The 20,320-nt window shown below is 40.8% G+C and overlaps 1 protein-coding gene across 5 annotated transcripts in view; it reads right to left on the reverse strand.

Moving 5' to 3' along the window:
• Positions 1 to 20,320, reverse strand: part of chd9 (chromodomain helicase DNA binding protein 9) — a 198,463-nt gene that overhangs the window by 149,704 nt on the left and 28,439 nt on the right. For all 5 annotated transcript variants that reach the window (XM_062023759.1, XM_062023750.1, XM_062023742.1 and 2 more), the window contains exon 2: positions 17,335 to 19,006. In XM_062023759.1, coding sequence (XP_061879743.1) covers positions 17,335 to 18,900 — 1,566 coding nt within the window. In that variant the 5' untranslated portion in view covers positions 18,901 to 19,006. The remainder of the gene's footprint in view (positions 1 to 17,334; positions 19,007 to 20,320) is intronic.

The following is a 20,320-nucleotide window of genomic DNA, read 5'->3' on the forward strand; positions in this document are numbered from 1 at the left end:
CTTAAAGAGAATGTGACTAAAAAGGTTAGAGAAAAATCTTTAAAAAAAATAAAAAATTCAACAAAGTACATTTTACAGTAAGTAGCAACCATTTAAAAAAAATAGAACAAAGCAATATTATGTAAGATTTTATTTTTTAATACCCTACCTAATATTAACATATTTGTTTTAAATGCATATTCAAATTTGTTTGCCTTTTTAAAAAATATATGCATCATAGCAAATCATGCAATGTCATTGTGGAGGGGGGCGTGGCCTGCGGGCCTGCAGGAGTGGGAGTTGGAGCTGGAGGAGAGTTGGAGCGAGAGCGAGAGTGACAGACACAGACCTTGTGCTGAAAAGCAAACTAATGGAGAACGCTGAAAATAAACCAGCATCAAACCCTGAAACCACGGCTCTCATGTCGGTGATTGGTGGTCTGGAGAACCCACTGGGGGGCAACCTCCACAGTCTTATTGACCACGCCCCTAACCACACCCCCAACGCCACAGGTATTTTGGCAATTTAGGGGAAACCCTGAATTAGGTGAAGGAAATGTTGACTGAGGTTGCACAAAATCTTTGAAATTGCCACAAAAGTTCCAGGAACGAAACCCACTAGAATTGTAGCCATGTTTTACAAAACCCAAAATCAGTGAAGTTGGCACGTTGTGTAAATGGTAAATAAAAACAGAATACAATGATTTGCAAATCCTTTTCAACCTATATTCAATTGAATAGACTGCAAAGACAAGCTACTTAAAGTTTGACCTGAGAAACCTTGTTATTTTTTGCACATATTAGCTTATTTGGAATTTGATGTTTAAAAAAAGCTGGCACAAGCGGCAAAAAAGACTGAGAAAGTTGAGGAACGCTAGTCAAACACTTATTTGGAACATCCCACAGATTAACAGTTTAATTGGAAACAGGTGGGTGCCATGATTGGGTATAAAAGCAGCTTCAATGAAATGCTCAGTCATTCACAAACAAAGATGGGGCGAGGGTCACCACTTTGTGAACAAATGCGTGAGCAAATTGTCAAACAGTTTAAGAACAATATTTCTCAATGAGCTATTGCAAGGAATTTAGGGATTTCACCATCTACGGTCCATAATATCTTTAAAAGGTTCAGAGAATCTGGAGAAATCACTGCACGTAAGCGGCAAGCCCGTGACTTTTGATTCCTCAGGCAGGACTGCATGAAAAAGCGACATCAGTGTGTAAAATATATCACCACATGGGCTCGGGAACACTTCAGAAAACCACTGTCAGTTACTAGTTGGTCGCTACATCTGTAAGTGCAAGTTAAAACTCTATTACACAAAGCGAAAGCCATTTATCAACAACACCCACAAACGCTGGGCCCGAGCTCATCTAAGATGGAATGATGCAAAGTGGAAAAGTGTTCTGACAAGTCCACATTAGCAAAAACAAAATAAAGTTTCTCAGTTCGAACATTAAATATCTTGTCTTTGCAGTGTATTCAATTGAATATAAATTGAGAGGGATTTGCAAATCTTTGTATTCTGCTTTTATTTACGATTTACACGACATGCCAACTTCACTGGTTTAGGGTTATGTACATAAACATGGCTGTAGCATATGATGTCCTGACATCATTGCACATATGGGTCAATTCAGGGACACATTCCGTTAACGTTAGTAACCAATTTTTTTTGGTAATACGGACAACATAAAAAGATCAAATTTAAGACAAAAAATCCTGGTTAAGCATCACAGTCTGCAGTGTGAATTTAGTCCAAGGCACGTCACGATTCGATTATGATTCGGGATGCTACGTTCAATTGTTCAGAATTGCTGTATCGGCACACTGTTAGGCAGCCCGTTGTTTTCTCTTTCCATTTCAGTAGCTAAAAGATGTTTGCTGGCCCGACGCCCTACCACTCCTTATATTGCTTGCGTAGTTTCCTCTCAGACCAGTGGTCCTCAAAGTTTTTTCACCAAGTACCACTTTAGAAAACACTTGGCTGAAGTACCATCAACATTAAAATACAGTCACATAGTAGGCCTAACTATTCCTTTAAAACAAAGCAGAGTTTTTTTTATCAAGTATATTCTGTATTTTTGGCCACTTGAGATTCACTGACTTACAAGGTGCCCGACCGACAAAGACTGGAGATTCACTGACTCACAGGTGCTTGCAAAAGACTGGAGATTCACTGACTCCAAGGTGCCCGACAAAGACTGAAGATTAACTGAGTCAAACATGCTCGACAAAGACTGGAGATTCACTGACTCCAAGGTGCCCGACAAAGACTGAAGATTAACTGAGTCAAACATGCTCGACAAAGACTGGAGATTCACTGACTCAAAGGTGTTCGACAACCACTGCAGATTCACTGACTCAAAGGTGCTCGACAAAGACCGGAGATTCATTGACTCAAACATGCTCGACAAAGACTGGAGATTCACTGACTCCAAGGTGCTCGACAAAGACTGGGGATTCACTGACTCAAACATGCTCGACAAAGACTGGAGATTAACTGAGTCAAACATGCTCGACAAAGACTGGAGATTCACTGACTCAAAGGTGCTCGACAACGACTGCAGATTCACTGACTCAAAGGTGCTCGACAAAGACTGGAGATTCACTGACCTAAACATGCTCGACAAAGACTGGAGATTCACTGACTCAAAGGTGCTCGACAACAACTGGAGGTTCACTGACTCAAAAGTGCTCTACAACGACTGGAGATTCACTGACTCCAAGGTGCCCGACAAAGACTGGAGATTCACTGACTCCAAGGTGCCCGACAAAGACTGGAGATTCACTGACTCCAAGGTGCTCGACAAAGACTGGAGATTCACTGACTCCAAGGTGCTCGACAAAGACTGGAGATTCACCGACTCAAACATGCTCGACAAAGACTGGAGATTAACTGACTCAAAAGTGCTCGACAACGACTGGAGTTTCACTGACTCAAATGTGCTCGACAACGACTGCAGATTCACTGACTCAAAGGTGCTCGACAAAGACTGGAGATTCACTGACCAAAACATGCTCGACAAAGACTGGAGATTCACTGACTCAAAGGTGCTCGACAACAACTGGAGATTCACTGACTCAAAGGTGCTCGACAACGACTGGAGATTCACCGACTCAAACATGCTCGACAAAGACTGGAGATTAACTGACTCAAAAGTGCTTGACAACGACTGGAGTTTCACTGACTCAAATGTGCTCGACAACGACTGCAGATTCACTGACTCAAAGGTGCTCGACAAAGACTGGAGATTCACTGACCTAAACATGCTCGAGAAAGACTGGAGATTCACTGACTCAAAGGTGCTCGACAACAACTGGAGATTCACTGACTCAAAGGTGCTCGACAACGACTGGAGATTCACTGACTCCAAGGTGCCCGACAAAGACTGGAGATTCACTGACTCAAACATGCTCGAGAAAGACTGGAGATTCACTGACTCAAAGGTGCTCGACAACAACTGGAGATTCACTGACTCAAAGGTGCTCGACAACGACTGGAGATTCACTGACTCCAAGGTGCCCGACAAAGACTGGAGATTCACTGACCTAAACATGCTCGACAAAGACTGGAGATTCACTGACTCAAAGGTGCTCGACAACAACTGGAGATTCACTGACTCAAAAGTGCTCTACAACGACTGGAGATTCACTGACTCCAAGGTGGCCCGACGCCCTACCACATATTGCTTGCGTAGTTTCCTCTCAGACCAGTGGTCTGCATGAACGACTGCATGAAGTTTGGTTCTTTTATGAATTTATTATGGGTCTACTGAAAATGTGACCAAATCTGCTGGGTCAAAAGTATACATACCCGTCTTGTCTCGTCTAAAGTTATCTGCTGATCACATGGACAAAGAAAAGACCTTCTGGAGGAAAGTTTTGTGGTCAGATGAAACTAAAAAATAGCTGTTTGGCCACAATACCCAGCAATATGTTTGGAGGAGAAAAGGTGAGGCCTTTAATCCCAGGAACACCAACCCTACTGTCAAGCATGGTGGTGGTAGTATTATGCTCTGGGCCTGTTTTTCTGTCAATGGAATTGGTGCTTTACAGAGAGTAAATGGGACAATAAAAAGGAGGATTACCTCCAAATTCTTCAGGACGACCTAAAATCATCAGCCCGGAGGTTAGGTCTTGGGCGCAGTTGGGTGTTGCAACAGGACAATGACCCCAAACACACGTCAAAAGTGGTAAAGGAATGGCTAAATCAGGCTAGAATTAAGGTTTTAGAATGGCCTTCCCAAAGTCCTGACTTAAGCCCCATTGAGTACATGTGGACAATGCTGAAGAAACAAGTCAATGTCAGAAAACCAACAAATGTAGCTGAACTGCACCAATTTTGTCAAGAGGAGTGGTCAAAAATTCAACCAGAAGCTTGCCAGAAGCTTGTGGATGGCTACCAAAAGCGCCTTATTGCAGTGGAACTTGCCAAGGGACATGTAACCAAATATTAAAATTGCTGTTTGTATACTTTTGACCCAGCAGATTTGGTCACATTTTCAGTAGACCCATAATAAATTCATAAAAGAACCAAACTTCATGAATGTTGTTAGTGACAAACAAGTCTGTGCTCCAATCACTCTATCACAAAAAAATAAGGCTTGTACAAATTATTGGAAACTCAAGACAGCCATGACATTATGTTCTTTACAAGTGTATGTCAACTTTTGACCACGACTGCATATAGTGCAGTGGACACGTAATCGATAATAATAAAAATGTGTTTGATGAATTGTTCAAATTTTTTTTCTTCGTCGGAAAAAATACAAGTTGTGAAGCAAGATTGGATGCATGAAGAAGTGCACTCGCTCTCTAATAACCGAGCAACGCAAGAAGTGACCACTGATCAGTGGGAGTGACTCACAGCCAATCAGGTAACTGTATCAACTACCACGTTTGGTTGCGCCATTTTGTTGTTTGCATTTGATTCTTGAGTGAGAAGAGAAAGTAAAAATGAGTGCCGCAGAGTGCCAAGAAATTGTGGATAAAACAGGAAAAGTCACCTAGTCAGTATGGCAGTTTTGGGGATTTTTAAAAACCATACCGTTGTGAGACCAATAGTAGTCTGTAAAAGAAACAAGGCGCTCGTCCCTAACAAGACCGGTAATACCACCCCACCATTGATGTGCTCATCTTTTAGAGCACAGCCGTAACTTCCTGGCACTAATCCTGCAGAAAATATTTCTTCTCAGGTTTCTCTACGTTTACATTTTCACACTATCTTGTTACACAATAAGCATTTCTTACAAATTCCTTATTTTTTCCACATTAATTTTAAAAAGTTCTTGTTAAGTGTTCATTGAGGGTTTTTTTAAAATTGCGTTTACATTAATTGTTTTCCATGGTTGTGTTGACATTTCCTTTCTATTCTGGCTTAATAGCTGAGGGGATTTTAAATAGAGGAAGGTTACATTTTAAATAAATATGTTTACACTTAAAAATATTTTTCTCCTGGTCCTCATTTTCGATAGGTCATAAAAAATATCAATAATTATCGATATCGACTTGCTCCAGCACCTCCCACGACCCCAAAAGGGCCAAGCGGTAGAAAATGGATGGATGGATGGACTTAACACACTTAATTAGGGTTGTACGGTATACCAGTACTGGTATAGTATCGCGGTACTAATGAATCAAAAATGGTACTATATTCTGCTTGAAAAGTACCGGTTCCCAGTCACGGCGGTGCGTCGTCGTCACATTGCTGGTTTACGAGCAGACGAGCATGTTCGGCAGCGCTCAATTACACAGTACTTATAAGCATACACAGTGTGTAGAACGAAAACGGAGAACGGACGCATTTAGGACGAGGAATAGCTAAACATGCTTCATTACACACCGTAGGAGGATACGATAGCTAACCGCTAAAAGCAAGCTAGCACCCTGAATGGAAACAAATGCCATGGGTGATTGTACACCTGACATCCACTGTAATGATACCAAGTACAATAGCGTATCTAGTCGATACTACTATGATTACATTGATATTTTTTATCATCACAAAATATTTTTTCCTTTTTTAAAAATTAATATTTTGTTTATAAACTCCCTGGACACATGAGGACATGGAATATGACCAACGTATGATCCTGTAACTAGTTGGTATCGGATTGATACCTACATTTGTGGTATCATTCAAAACTAATGTAAAGCATCCAAACAACAGAAGAATAAGTGATTATTACATTTTAACAGAAGTGTAGATAGAACATGTTAAAAGAGAAATTAACCATATGAACAGTAAATGAACAAGTGGATTAATAATCAATTTTTACAGTTGTTCCTCATAATTTTGACAAAATAGAATGATATTACAATATAAGACAATATGTTACTGCATACGTCAACAGACCAATTAGGAGCCTTTGTTTGCTTATTTACTAATAAAAGACAAGTTGTCTTGTAGGGCTGCGATTCGATTCAATATAGATTCTTGGGGTCACGATTCGATTATAAATCGATTATTTCGATTCAACGCGATTCTCGATTCAAAAACGATTTTTTTTCCCGATTCAAAAGGATTCTCTATTCATTCAATACATAGGACTTCAGCAGGATCTACCCCAGTCTGCTGACATGCAAGCAGAGTAGTAGATTTTTGTAAAAAGCTTTTATAATTGTAAAGGACAATGTTTTATCAACTGATTGCAATAATATAAATGTGTTTTAACTATTAAATGAACCAAAAATATGACTTATTTTATCTTTGTGAAAATATTGGACACAGTGTGTTGTCAAGCTTATGAGATGCGATGCAAGTGTAAGCCACTGTGACACTATTGTTCATTTTTATTTTATTTTATTTTTTAATAAATGTCTAATGATAATGTCAATGAGGGATTTTTAATCACTGCTATGTTGAAATTGTAACTAATATTGATACTGTTGTTGATAATATACATTTTTGTTTCACTACTTTTGGATTGTTCTGTGTCGTGTTTGCTCTGTTTATTGCTGTTCTGAGTGTTGCTGGGTCGGGTTTGGTTTTGGAATTGGATTGCATTGTTATGGTATTGCTGTGTATTGTTTTGTTGGATTGATTAATTAAAAAAATAAATAAATAAAATAAAATAAAAATAAAAAAAGATTTTTGAAAAATGAGAATCGATACTGAATCGTACAACGTGACAATGGCGATTTGAATTCGAATCGATTTTTTCCCACAACCCTATTGTCTTGTATGTTCACTATTGTATTTAAGGAAAAAGTTGCAATAAGAAACACATGTTTAGTGTACCCTATGATTTTTTTGTTAAAATAAAGCCAATAATGCCATTGTTTTGTGGTCCACCTTATTTAGAAAAGTACAAAAAAGTATCGAAATACATTTTGGTACCGGTACTAAATATTGGTATCGGGGCAACACTACACTTAATCGTGATACAGTTTTCAGCCATGGTTACAGTAAATGTACACATCAACGTCTACACTGTAGCCAAAGACATCATTTCTACCCAATTGAACCTCTGAGTAAGACCAGTCCCCTGGGACAATGACTCACTCTTGAACCCCGGGAGGCTCATCACACCTGCAAGCTGGCAGTGGCAGCGCTCGGAGATCCTAATTAGGTGCTTTCACTGCGGGGGAGGAGTGTAGCGAGAGAGAGAGAAAATGGGCCCGCTAACCCCTGATGCCTCGCTTGTTCAGCAAACACACCACAGTCAGCAGGCTCTTCACAAATCAGTGCACATGTTTAGCACTGTCAGCCTGGAGGCATCAACGCCAGACCGGACAAAGGGTCTAGTCAAAAGGGTCTTGGTAAGGACAAATGCTAGGCAGCAATCGCCCGTTTGTTTCAAAACGGGTTGTACTTGGACACGCACTTGTAAGTCAACATAATCCAATGGACCTCACTTGGTGCCCTGCTCTGATCAGAGTTTGAATTCTGACCAGTATTACAGGACTACCTGAACTGTGCATACAGTAGTTTTCCTACCATTGATGTATTTGTTTCATATTCAATGTACAAATTGTCCATCAACGGGCATTGTCGGGACACTTCAAGACAACGGAAGCATACTTTTGCCAGCATATTTGTCTTTGTTTGCAAATACAGGGGGTGAGATGTGGTCCTGCAACAAGTGGTTAACACAAGTGTGAACAGGGGCTGCGTTATTAGGATGTTTTGACATATATATGTACAATATGAAGGACATACATTTACTATCTATTACTATCGTTATATTGAAATAATCAGGGTTTTTACTGGCTCAAATTGAGGCCGAGGCGGTACAATCCTGACCATGCGGCATAATTTTAACGCAAATAAATTTTAGTTTTCAATTTACAGTGATATACTGTAACGAACACCGTAAAATGTTATGTCATTTTTATTAATTTGATGGGTTCGCTTGACACATCCATAGATGATTTTGAAGCAGCCTTCAAGCACTCTGTGGATGCTGTCACCCCCATGAATTATTACATTTGAACTGCCTGTTACGTTAATTTCTCTGCTCTGTTTCACCTGGACTCACTGCAAAAAGTCAAAGTACAAAAAAAATGAAAAAAAAATACAAAAATTAGGGGTATTTTATTTGAACTAAGCAAAATTATCTGCCAATAGAACAAGAAAAATTGGCTTGTCAAGACTTTCCAAAACAAGTAAAATGAACCCAAAAATACCTTAAAATAAATATATTCTCACTAATAACAACTGTACTACTATATGAGTACGTATTTTCTATTGTTTCATTGAAAATAAAACAGCAAAGTCCATTTGGCTGTCATCTGTTTTAATATGAGACACAATTGTGTCAAAGTCATGATTTTTTTTTCATGCTTGAAATAAGAAATTATTACTTTAAAAAAGTAGCTTTGTACTTGTGAGTGTTGATGACACAGCTTTGCAACAGTTGATATTCTAGTTTCAAGCATGTTTTACTCAATATAAGTCATAACATCTCAGCAACAAGCTGTAATATCTTACTGAGATAATTTAGGACCAAAACCCTTAAAACAAGTAAAACATTCTAACATAAAATCTGCTTGGTGAGAAGAATTATCTTATCAGACAGAAAATAAGCAAATATCACCCTTATTTGAGATATTGAATCTTACTGAGATTTCAGTTTTTGCAGTGGACTCTTGACTTTCCTCCTCGCGAGATCGCTTTTTAAAGTACTGGCTGATTTTGCCTGCCATATCTGCAACACTAAACAACATAAACGTTACGCTGACACGGAGGAAACTTTTTTAAAAATAAACACGACATGCATTTAATGCTTTCTTGGGGTAACTCCTTTTAGTTGACCTTGTACCAGTCAATCTGTACCGTCATGAAACTCTACCTGATCCTATGCAAACTTCTAATAAATTCTACAATCAATCGACCTGTTATAATTAGTCAGAAAAGGTTGGAAACGAAGCCAACACTACTAGCTGTGTCAGAGACAAAATGTTCACAGCACAGTCTGGAGTGTTTTGTAAGAGTCCAGTGATCCCTCTGTATGGCAGAAATCCACTTGTTACGGCGGTCAACGTTATGTACCAAGTAGCGGGAAAAAACACGATTCGATCTGTTTCTTCTTCGGTAGTTGCTTCAAGTATTTCCGGTGCACTGCTGTCGATATAGCGCCTCTATAGTGGTGCAACGCTGCAACTGCAGTTAAAATACGTAGCTGCCGCAGAGGGACATCAATCAAGCGAACGGCCGCGTACTCCACGCAATGTAGCACCCTCGCTGGTAGCTAACGTCCCTCCACAGTGCAACTGCAAAGCCACTTCCAAATCTGTAATCCTCGCCACAAATAATCAATGTATTTTTTTTTACATATACAATCCCAGGAGGGTAAGGAGTAATGAAATACGCGACACTCCACGACATAGGAAGATACGCTAACCGCAAGCTAGAGCTCTTGAATGTCAACAAGGTGGGCAAATTGTTATAAATATCGAAAGTAGTGATACCGAGTAGTAGTCTTTTTTTCTTATTGTTTACAATCTCAGGAAAAAAAGTCCCTGGATACAAGATGGCTTTAAGGGCAAAATCCAAAGGACTTGAAACAGGGACAAAAAAAAGGCTAATTGATAAAGGGACAAGCGGTAGAAAATGGATGGATGGATGGATATTGTTATATTCTATGTTTGTTTGTCTGATTATAATTGTGATTAAAAAAAAAGTTTATCATTCAATGACGTTGAAAATCTGAAATATTGGTATTGCTATGACTCATACTGCTCCTGTAATAATTTGTAATTGGATCTGTACCCAAATTTGTAGTATCACCCAAAACAAATCAATTGTTACCTATTAATTTAGCAATATAACTCAAAAGCCAGATTTTAATGAAACTTCCAGAAAATGTCAGAAATAGGTTAAAGAACAACTGGTTCCATTTTGGCGGATGATCTCGATCACTTCTACGACGTTACCTTACATTAACGTTACAGGGCTAAAATTATCTGTGTGTGTATGCGAGCGGCCCCACCTCCACCCGCAGAGACAAAGAGACTGACACAGCAGAATTAAATAACAAGAGTAAATCTGCTTAAGTGTTGAAAAAAACAGAAATGCCAATTTCATTTAACTTTAGATTAATTACCTCTGTCAATACATCGCATGTTCACTGGGGATTGTCTGTATGTATGTTAAGTAGCTACATCAAAAAGCATTATGCGTATTTTAATTCAACGTTCAGGAAATGTCAGACATGGGATGACTGATAAGATTTTGGGATTTATCGGTCTGTTTCTTTAAAGGGGACCTCCGATTAATTTCTTTTTTTTTATTGTTACAAAGTTGGATACTCACTAGAGATCGACCAATATGTTTCTTTCAGGGCCGATACCAATTGTTATTAGTAAAGGAGGCCGATAACCAATATTTTGAACCAATATTAATTTGCGATAAAATTGAGCTAAACATGGATAGTATACTTCAGTAAACAACCATATGAGTTGGGAAATTGTGTTAGATGTAAATATAAACGGGATACAATGATTTGCAAATCATTTTCAACCCATATTCAGTTGAATATGCTACAAAGACAACATATTTGGTGTTCAAACTGATAAACATTTTTTTTTTGCAAATAATCATTAACTTTAGAATTTGATACCAGCAACACGTGCCAAAGAATTTGGGAAAGGTGGCAATAAATACTGATAAAGTTGAGGAATGCTCATCAAACACTTATTTGGAACATCCCACAGGTGAACAGGCAAATTGGGAACAGGTGGGTGCCATGATTGGGTATAAAAGTAGATTCCATGAAATGCTCAGTCTTTCACAAACAAGGATGGGGCGAGGGTCACCACTTTGTCAACAAATGCGTGAGCAAATTGATGAACAGTTTAAGAAAAACCTTTCTCAACCAGCTATTGCAAGGAATTTAGGGATTTCACCATCTACGGTCCGTAATATCATCAAAGGGTTCAGAGAATCTGGAGAAATCACTGCATGTAAGCAGCTAAGCCTGTGACCTTCGATCCCTCAGGCTGTACTGCATCAACAAGCGACATCAGTGTGTAAAGAATATCACCACATGGGCTCAGGAACACTTCAGAAACCCACTGTCAGTAACTACAGTTGGTCGCTACATCTGTAAGTGCAAATTAAAACTATCCTATGCAAGGCGAAAACCGCTTATCAACAACACCCAAAAACGCCGTCGGCTTCGCTGGGCCTGAGTTCATCTAAGACGGACTGATACAAAGTGGAAAAGTGTTCTGTGGTCTGACGAGTCCACATTTCAAATTGTTTTTGGAAACTGTGGACGTCGTGTCCTCCGGACCAAAGAGGAAAAGAACCATCCGGATTGTTATAGGAGCAAAGTGGAAAAGCCAGCATCTGTGATGGTATGGTGGTGTATTAGTGCCCAAGACATGGGTAACTTACACATTTGTGAAGGCGCCATTAATGCTGAAAGGTACATACAGGTTTTGGAGCAACATATGTTGCCATCCAAGCAACGTTACCATGGACGCCCCTGCTTATTTCAGCAAGACAATGCCAAGCCACGTGTTACATCAACGTGGCTTCATAGTAAAAGAGTGCGTGTACTAGACTGGCCGGCCTGTAATCCAGACCTGTCTCCCATTGAAAATGTGTGGCGCATTATGAAGCCTAAAATACCACAACGGAGACCCCCGGACTGTTGAACAACTTAAGCTGTACATCAAGCAAAAATGGGAAAGAATTCCACCTGAGAAGCTTAAAAATGTGTCTCCTCAGTTCCCAAACGTTTACTGAGTGTTGTTAAAAGGAAAGGCCATGTAACACAGTGGTGAACATACCCTTTCCCAACTACTTTGGCACGTGTTGCAGCCATGGGATTCTAAGTCAATTATTATTTGCAAAAAAAAAATAAAGTTTATGAGTTTGAACATCAAATATCTTGTCTTCATAGTGCATTCAATTGAATATGGGTTGAAAAGGATTTGCAAATCATTGTATTCCGTTTATATTTACATCCAACACAATTTCCCAACTCATATGGAAACGGGGTACGTATGTCGACCGATTACTCAACGTCTAGTTTTGTACTCCATAACTATTGTGAAGCCATGAAGTGATTGCGGCCGTCAAGTACGACCGCCAATTTCAGCCTACAAGCACAGTGTCCTGACCACATATCTAGATCCCTAGATTGATTGTTGTAAAATGTTATTTATCACATTGTTTACTTTCACACGTCCATTAAAGATATGATTCATGTATGATGGCTAACTATGACGCACACATTTTTTGCACGCATGCGTACTGGGTCGCGTTGCGTCGGCGGACGGAGGGGCGAGGGGGTCTTAAACGGTGGCATTGTGTGTGTGTGTGGACAAGGATAAGGTTAGGTGGGATAGAGCCTGGATAACCTTAGTGTAGAAGGGGCCTGAGAGAAGCATCAACATATTAATTACCAAATATGGGAAATGTCCTGAAAATGAGTAAAAATATGAGCAGGGCAGCGCAACTTAGCAGCAAGGACCACTGGTTATTACGACTAATTTACTCTCTACTTGTCAGTATTTTGTATACTAAATACTGGTATCATGTGTGTATATTTTGTATCTGCTGATGTATTTCTGTTGCAGTTGTAAAAATAAATAAATAAAATAAATATCGACCGATACCGATAAAAGAAGGCCGATATCGGTGCCAACAATATCTCGATTCCCAATATTGATTGATTGATTGATTGATTAAAACTTTTATTAGTAGATTGCACAGATCGCTGTACATATCCTACGGAGTCAGACCTACACTGTTTCAATGTCCATTTCTCAGATGATATAATTGTTGATGACTGAAGTGCTGATATTAACCCAACCTAACCCCCACACCCCAACCCCCTCCACATCCCACCCCCCGGATTGTAAATAATGTAAATAAATCAATGTATATACCCTGATGATTAACTTGTATGTTATGTATTTTAAAATGTATGTCTTAATGTATTTATTTTGAAACTGCTCTGTGACATGTGCTGTTGACCTCTTGGCCAGGTCACCCTTGTGAAAGAGATCTTGATCTCAATGGGTTTTCTTATCTGGTTAAATAAAGGTTCTATTGTGTGATGACTGTATTATGCTGATAGTATGTATTTGTACCATGAATTGATTAACGTGGACTCCGACCTAAACAAGTTGAAAAACTCATCCGGGTGTTACCATTTAGTGTTACTGTACTGTGCAATCTACTAATAAAAGTTTCAATCAATCAATCAAACAGATAAACAGTGCTAAAGCTTCAAATCATAAAGTTTGTGCATTTTGCCGCAGGCTTGTACACCGTTTTGGATGCCTATTTTGGCAGGGTTTTGCAGTCTGGCTACATCGTGACGTCACAGCGGGGTAGACGTACTTATTTAGACCTTAAGGCAAGCTCTCAGTCAGAGGGGGAGGAGCTCCCCTGCTTCAGGCTGTGAGGAAACACAAAAAAGGTAGGATAAAGTATAATGTCCATACAATCTTGGCATGTGCATAGTAACACCAATGTGTGACACGCAGAGACATTAATGCTGCTCAAAACAGCTTTTTTTTTATGCACTCTCTGAATCTATCAGCAAGTGTGCAGGTGTACCTAATGTAGTGACCGGGTGACTGCTATAGATTGCTCAGAAAGTTTGTTTTAAACCGTGTCTAGAAAGTAAATAGCGGTGACGACTTCCATCCATCCATCCATTTTCTACCGCTTGTCCCTTTTGGGGTCACTCAGCTGCATTCGGGCGGAAGGCGGGGTACACCCTGGACAAGTCGCCACCTCATCACAGGGCCAACTCAGATAGACAGACAACATTCACACTCACATTCACACACTAGGGCCAATTTTAGTGTTGCCAATCAACCGGTGACGACTTCAACATATATATTTAAACATAGTACATTTTCAATAGATAAATTATGATACTTTTTGAGAGAGCGGGGCATGGTTTCATTCGCAATCTGGGAGCGCCTCCAGAATCTAACATCTTGTAGAGACTTTTTTCCAAAATTTACAAAGTACAGTTTATCTAATACATATCTTTCAGACCACAAAAGGTGTTTTAAATGTAGATTAAATTATTATAGGTCCCCTTGAATCATTCTTCACGATTGGGAGGTAGGGCCTGGTTAAGGAGTGCTTTTGTAGTTAGAATTGTGGCACCTGAACACTGTCGTGTCTCCTAAAAAGGGGAACTGCACTTTTTTGGGAAATTTGTCTATCGTTGACAATTATTATGAGAGACATGAAAACGGATGTTGTTGTTTTTTATGCATTCTAAATATTTGATCAAAAGTCTGCTTACAATGGAGCCTATGGGAGCCGCTGAATTCTGCCTATAAAGCCCTTGAAAAATATCCAAATACCTCCATTAAAAGGTTTTATATACATGCTGTAAGTATACATTTAATGTTGTAACAAGCACATTTATTATTTACGTATTTTGATAATTTTAAGCATATGAGGCGGTACTAATTTAAAAAACGCATCACATTGGTTTCTTTTTTTTTTTTTTTTTTGAAGAACATCACTGATTACTGCAGACTTTGAGAGCCAACAAACATAATACAACATCGCTTACTGTACAATGTCTGCTGTCATTAGTAGAGGTGGGAATCTTTGGCACCTCATGATTCTATTACGATTCAGGAGCTACGATTCAAATACAAATCGATTATTGATGCATCTTTAAATTTATGTTTATTGATGCAGTTTAAAATTATTTTAATTTCACTAAATAACTTTTAAAACACTGCATTTGTAATAAGAAATTCCCATCACATTTATTAAATTCATGGAAATTTGTGCAAAACTGGAACATAAGTGCCCAATAATGAAGGAGCTGGTCGGATCTCTCAGTGAGGTCGCTCGTTGCATTCAGCCAAATTTTAGAACTGTCTGAATTACTTTATTCACAATAAATCAATCAATTATCTTGCGATGAGGTGGCGACTTGTCCAGGGTGTACCTCGCCTTCCACCCGAGTGCAGCTGAGATAGGCTCCAGCACCCCCGTGACCCCGAAAGGGATTAGCATTAGAAAATGGATGGATGGAAATCGATTTTTTGATTGACATTAGCTAATCAATTTTATAATCGTCCATGCGATGCATTCAAAAATCGATTATCCCCCCAGTCATTAGGATGCCGACTGATAGGATGTACAAAAATTACCATTTACATAAAGAATGACTCATCATCCTCACAAAGAGACGGAGGGTGTGACCAAGCGTCTTATCGTGTCATTCTCGCCATTTCTGGGTCTAATTTGGCTGTCAAAGTGTACGAGCAAGTCGGAGTACGTCCTCAGCCTTCTTCTCTCCAGGTGAGAGGCATGATTTATGATCTACTATAAACTTCCAGGGATCAAGGAAGCGAATAGCACTCGATGATGTAAATATCGGCACACACGGTAGTGATAACGGCGACGCTATAAATAGTTTGTCTGCGTTAGCGCTTATGATAACAATATCACTAATACTTGGTTAATATTCAAGTCACAAAATGTAAATGGAGTATTGTTCTTTTTGGATGGTTATTTGTTGGGTTTTACGGGCGTAATAGAGGACCACGCATAAGCGGACTTTAATTTATGTTCACTTAGTTACAACATAGATTGCATTAAAAAAAGTCAATTTGTCATCATGTCTTTCATAACGATTGTGAACGATAGGCTAACAAAAAAAACAAAAAAAAGTGCAGTTCCCCTTTAAGTTTTGAGCAACATTGAAGCCGTCAAGGAAAGGACACACACGCGCCGCGACGGTTATCAAACTTTTCTGGCTTTTTTGCCTCTGGACATGTGTCATCACTGATGGTCTGTGCGGAGGCTGCTAGGTAACTGGCCAACTAAAGAACCAGGATCTGCCTGGAGCCTGTTAGAGCCAGCTGAGGCAAATCACCCAGCATCCTCCCCCCACCTCCTCCTTTATCCCCTCCTCAACTCACTGCTCTCCGTTGCTGTCTCATTCCCTCCCTTCCTTTCCGAAGCTGTCCGTCTTTTTTTCCATGAGCTACTGCTCTCCACATCTCACAGACCCCTTCCCCCTCCCTTGAGTGCTCTCCTTCAGCACACACTTTTTTTTTTTTTTTTCCTCCTTCCTCCTCCTACAGGCTGCCTCTCTCATACATGCGCACGCCGGACACTGTGGCAGCTACCACAACAGTGTGCAACCTCCCCCATACTCTGGCGAGGCGGTGCGCGAGTGCTCCTGGCTTGCCCTGACCCACATCTTGATATAGCCCTAAGTATGCTTACAGCTAAGTCCTGAAGACACTCCGCTCTTAGCCTAATCAGGCCTGACCTGCTGTCGGTGCACGGGACAGATAGACTGACAAGCCAAGGCTGGACAAGAACATTAATGACACACATTTCCAGCGACTCTTTTACCTTCATGCTCAACAAGACCACTGACTGCTGATTCCCTACAAGTTTTATCAGGCCAAGCTAGTTAAACATTACACGACGGGTCAGATTCAGTGCCATTATACACTGGCAAGAAACAGAAATGTTCTTTTGATGTTTACTTGCTAGAGTTATGCCATTGCAACCATCTTTGATCGCGGCATAAGGGACCAGATTCAACAGATTTCAACTTGAACAGTCTCACACTATACAACACAAATCCCTCAACTATCCTTTGCTTTTTTCGCTTGGTCTCATTCTGGTCCCAAGTAGACTGGGGCCTATCCGAGTTGACTTTGGGTGAGAGGCTGGGTACACCCTGGGCTGGACACCAGTCAATCCCAGCGCAAATATAGACAATTAACCATTTACATTCACATTCAAACCTATTGACACCTTAGTTTCCAATGACCACAGGAGGATGCCAGAGCACCCACAGAAAATAAAACAGAACCTGCGAACTCCAGAGATTTGTTCTAAAGACCACTATGCCACAATTATTTAGAAGTAATACAAATATACATTACCTCCTCTCTTTGCTTAACAGGTAGCGGTGTCCTGTGCTCCGGACCCCACGCCTGGTTCGAATCCACCCAGGAGGTGTTGGATTGATCCTGCTGGCTGATGGCGGCCTCCAGCTGGGGAAGTAATTCAGGCAGGAGGTCAGGGGGCTCCAGAACCCCTCCCAAATGTACATCCTGAGCCTCGGATGCCAGTAGATTGTCTCCGAGGGACGGGTATCCGTTAGTGTTGGCGGCCCCGCAGCTTCGCGGCTGCTCAGAGGGCATCTGGCGGGTCGTGCTCGAGTAGCAGCTCATTGATTCCCCGAAAATCTCAGACGACCTGTTGTTTCCTGGCGTCTCTGCAGAACAGCGTAGAGCCCGGAAAGGACACTCCTCTGCCTGGCTAACTGGGGTCCTAGCATGTTGCTGGCCTATAACTGACGCAGACGGAAACTGACATGCTGCCCCCGGGAGCTCGGGCAGAGCCGCGGCGAGGGGAGCGGCGGTGGTGGCGGGTCTCGCAGCCACTGAGGCTGAGGACATAGACGGCTGACTGAGACTGGCCATTTCTGGTTCGCCAGGGTAGGCAGGGTACTGAGCCGGTTGGTAAGTGGCGGCAGAACTCACAGAGTACGTGGGCAGTGAGTGGACAATGGATGACGCATCCATGGGTGGGTTATTGTTGGTCATTACAGCTCTGCCAAAGTCTTGAGCTCCCATTTGGTAGCCGCACTGTTGCAAGCAAGACACGGTGTCTTGCAGAGGGTCATTTTGACCATCCACATAAGACTTACTTGTCAGCACACCCGAATGAAATCTTGCTCCTCCTGCAGTCAGGTGGTGTTGGATCTGTTGCGGACTCTGGTGAACTCGCTGCTGCTGGTTTTGAGGCTGACTCTCCTGGTGGAAGGAGAAACCGTGATGGTGCTCCAGGGGGATGGCCTGCGCGTTAATTTGTTGGTGATGGCGCTGGTTTAACGGCTGTTGCCGGTGACTTTGCTGTTGCAGCAGCTGCTGGCGCATTCTGTGGTGCTGTGGATGATGTGTTTGTTGCTGTCTGACGTGAAGCTGCTGGTTGTGCAGTCGCTGCTGCTGCTGCTGCTGCTGCTGCTGCTGCTGCTGCTGATGACAAAGCTGCTGTTGCGACACAGGATGGTACATGTTCCCATTCTGGTCCTGGTTGCCCCACATTGGGCTGCTACTGTTAAAGAACAGCCCATTGGATTGAGGTACTTGGGTCACAGCGGCGTTACGGTACTGGCCCTGTTGCTCTACAACTATGCCATCACCTCCGCTACCTGCACCTACAAGACCTGGAAATGCCTGGCCAACAAGATTCTGCGCCTTATTTCCAATGTAGTGACCCAACTGCTGACTGTAAGATGACATGGCTTGTTGGGTGGACGTGGAGGACGCTGGGAGCATCATGTCCTGACTTTTCCCCGAGCCAAGAGACTCTGATACTTGGATGGGCTCAAAGTCAGTGCTGAGATTGAGCTCGTCCGCGAACGACGGCGCCGGGGTGAAGCAGTCGACGTCCACACCTTCCAGACCCCCACCAAAGAGGTTGGGGTCGTCGAAAAAGTCCATGGCGGTGCTTTGAAAGTCGATGGAACCTTCTGAATGGTCTGCGGATCCCGGTTGGTTCAGCGGAACCACGGCAGCAAAAGGAGCTATGGCATCATCTCAAACGTGCCTGTGAAGAAAAAAATTAGTTTAGTTAGCAATAATATTAAAAACGTTAGGCTGAATCATCCCGCAGACATGCGGACTAAACCAAAACTACTGGGATTTCTTTTGATGGTTGTCTAAACTTAACCAAAAAAAGTTACCCGTGTCAAGTTCTATGAAGCTGCCAACCGCCAAAGTAAAATGCTGTAAGACAGTTTATTGATTGAGAAATAAATAAAAAATTTGGTTTCATGGATGGGGATGATTGATTATATCTTGCTAAGGATTTGCTCATTTGTGTGACTTCGGTTTAATCATGTCCTGAAGCATTTGGAGGCAAAATTAAGTTTAGTAATTGGCTTCAACCAGTGGTGGTGTCAGCTATAGGAGTTTGGGCTACATCTATGTAGTCATTATGGTAACTCCTCTCGGTAGTAATATTCTTTTCAATACAATGGAAAGAGGAGTTCGGAACATTCAAAGAAATGTTTACATGTACAGTATTTGCCCGTGTTCAATAAAATCTGAATACTTGTACCATTACTAAGGCTACAACTATCGATTATTTTCGTAATCGAGTAAACTATCAATTACTTTGTTCGATTAATCAAGGAATCGGTAAATACACTTTCTAGGCTCAATGCATATTTTAGGAAAAGTAGTTGAAATAAACAATATTTTTTTGGTAGCCATAACCATCATTCTTTTTTTTCTGGACATCAACATTGAAATTGTACTTTTATCATACAAATAAAACAAATGAAAAAAAATTCTCCACTGTCACAGATCACAGCGCCCACAAACCACGGCATTCGTGTATGCTCGATTGCAGCGGCGGTGAAAAACTATGTTACATATTTAAAGTTCAGGGCACTCATTGCCATTCGGATTTGATTAATTTTCAATAGATACACCAAAATTGTCAAACTCCAGGCCCAGGGTCAGTTGTGGCCCGCCACATCATTTAATGTGGCCTACAAAAGCGTGGAAATAATGTGCGTCAATAAAGTACTTTTTCTTTTCTCACTAAATGTATTTGTCCTTTCCGGTTTGACCAACTGCATTCAAATACATATATTTTAAACCTAATTCCCTAATAATGTAACATGTATTGTATTACTACACATATATTTTTTTGTCAAAATTAAAATAAATATCCAAATCTATTTGACTTTAGATTTTAAAGCAGGTTATCCAGCAAATTGTACACAATAAAAAAAAAAAAAGAGTTGATGTTACGGTAAAAACTGGCAGCTCGGTCACCAGAATATTGGCTTAAAAAACTGGTACTGTTTTTCCATTTACAGTAATACACTGTAAAAAAAAACACTATAGATTA

This window comes from Entelurus aequoreus, linkage group LG02 (assembly GCF_033978785.1).
Source record: "Entelurus aequoreus isolate RoL-2023_Sb linkage group LG02, RoL_Eaeq_v1.1, whole genome shotgun sequence".
NCBI classification, from domain to species: Eukaryota; Metazoa; Chordata; class Actinopteri; order Syngnathiformes; family Syngnathidae; genus Entelurus; species Entelurus aequoreus.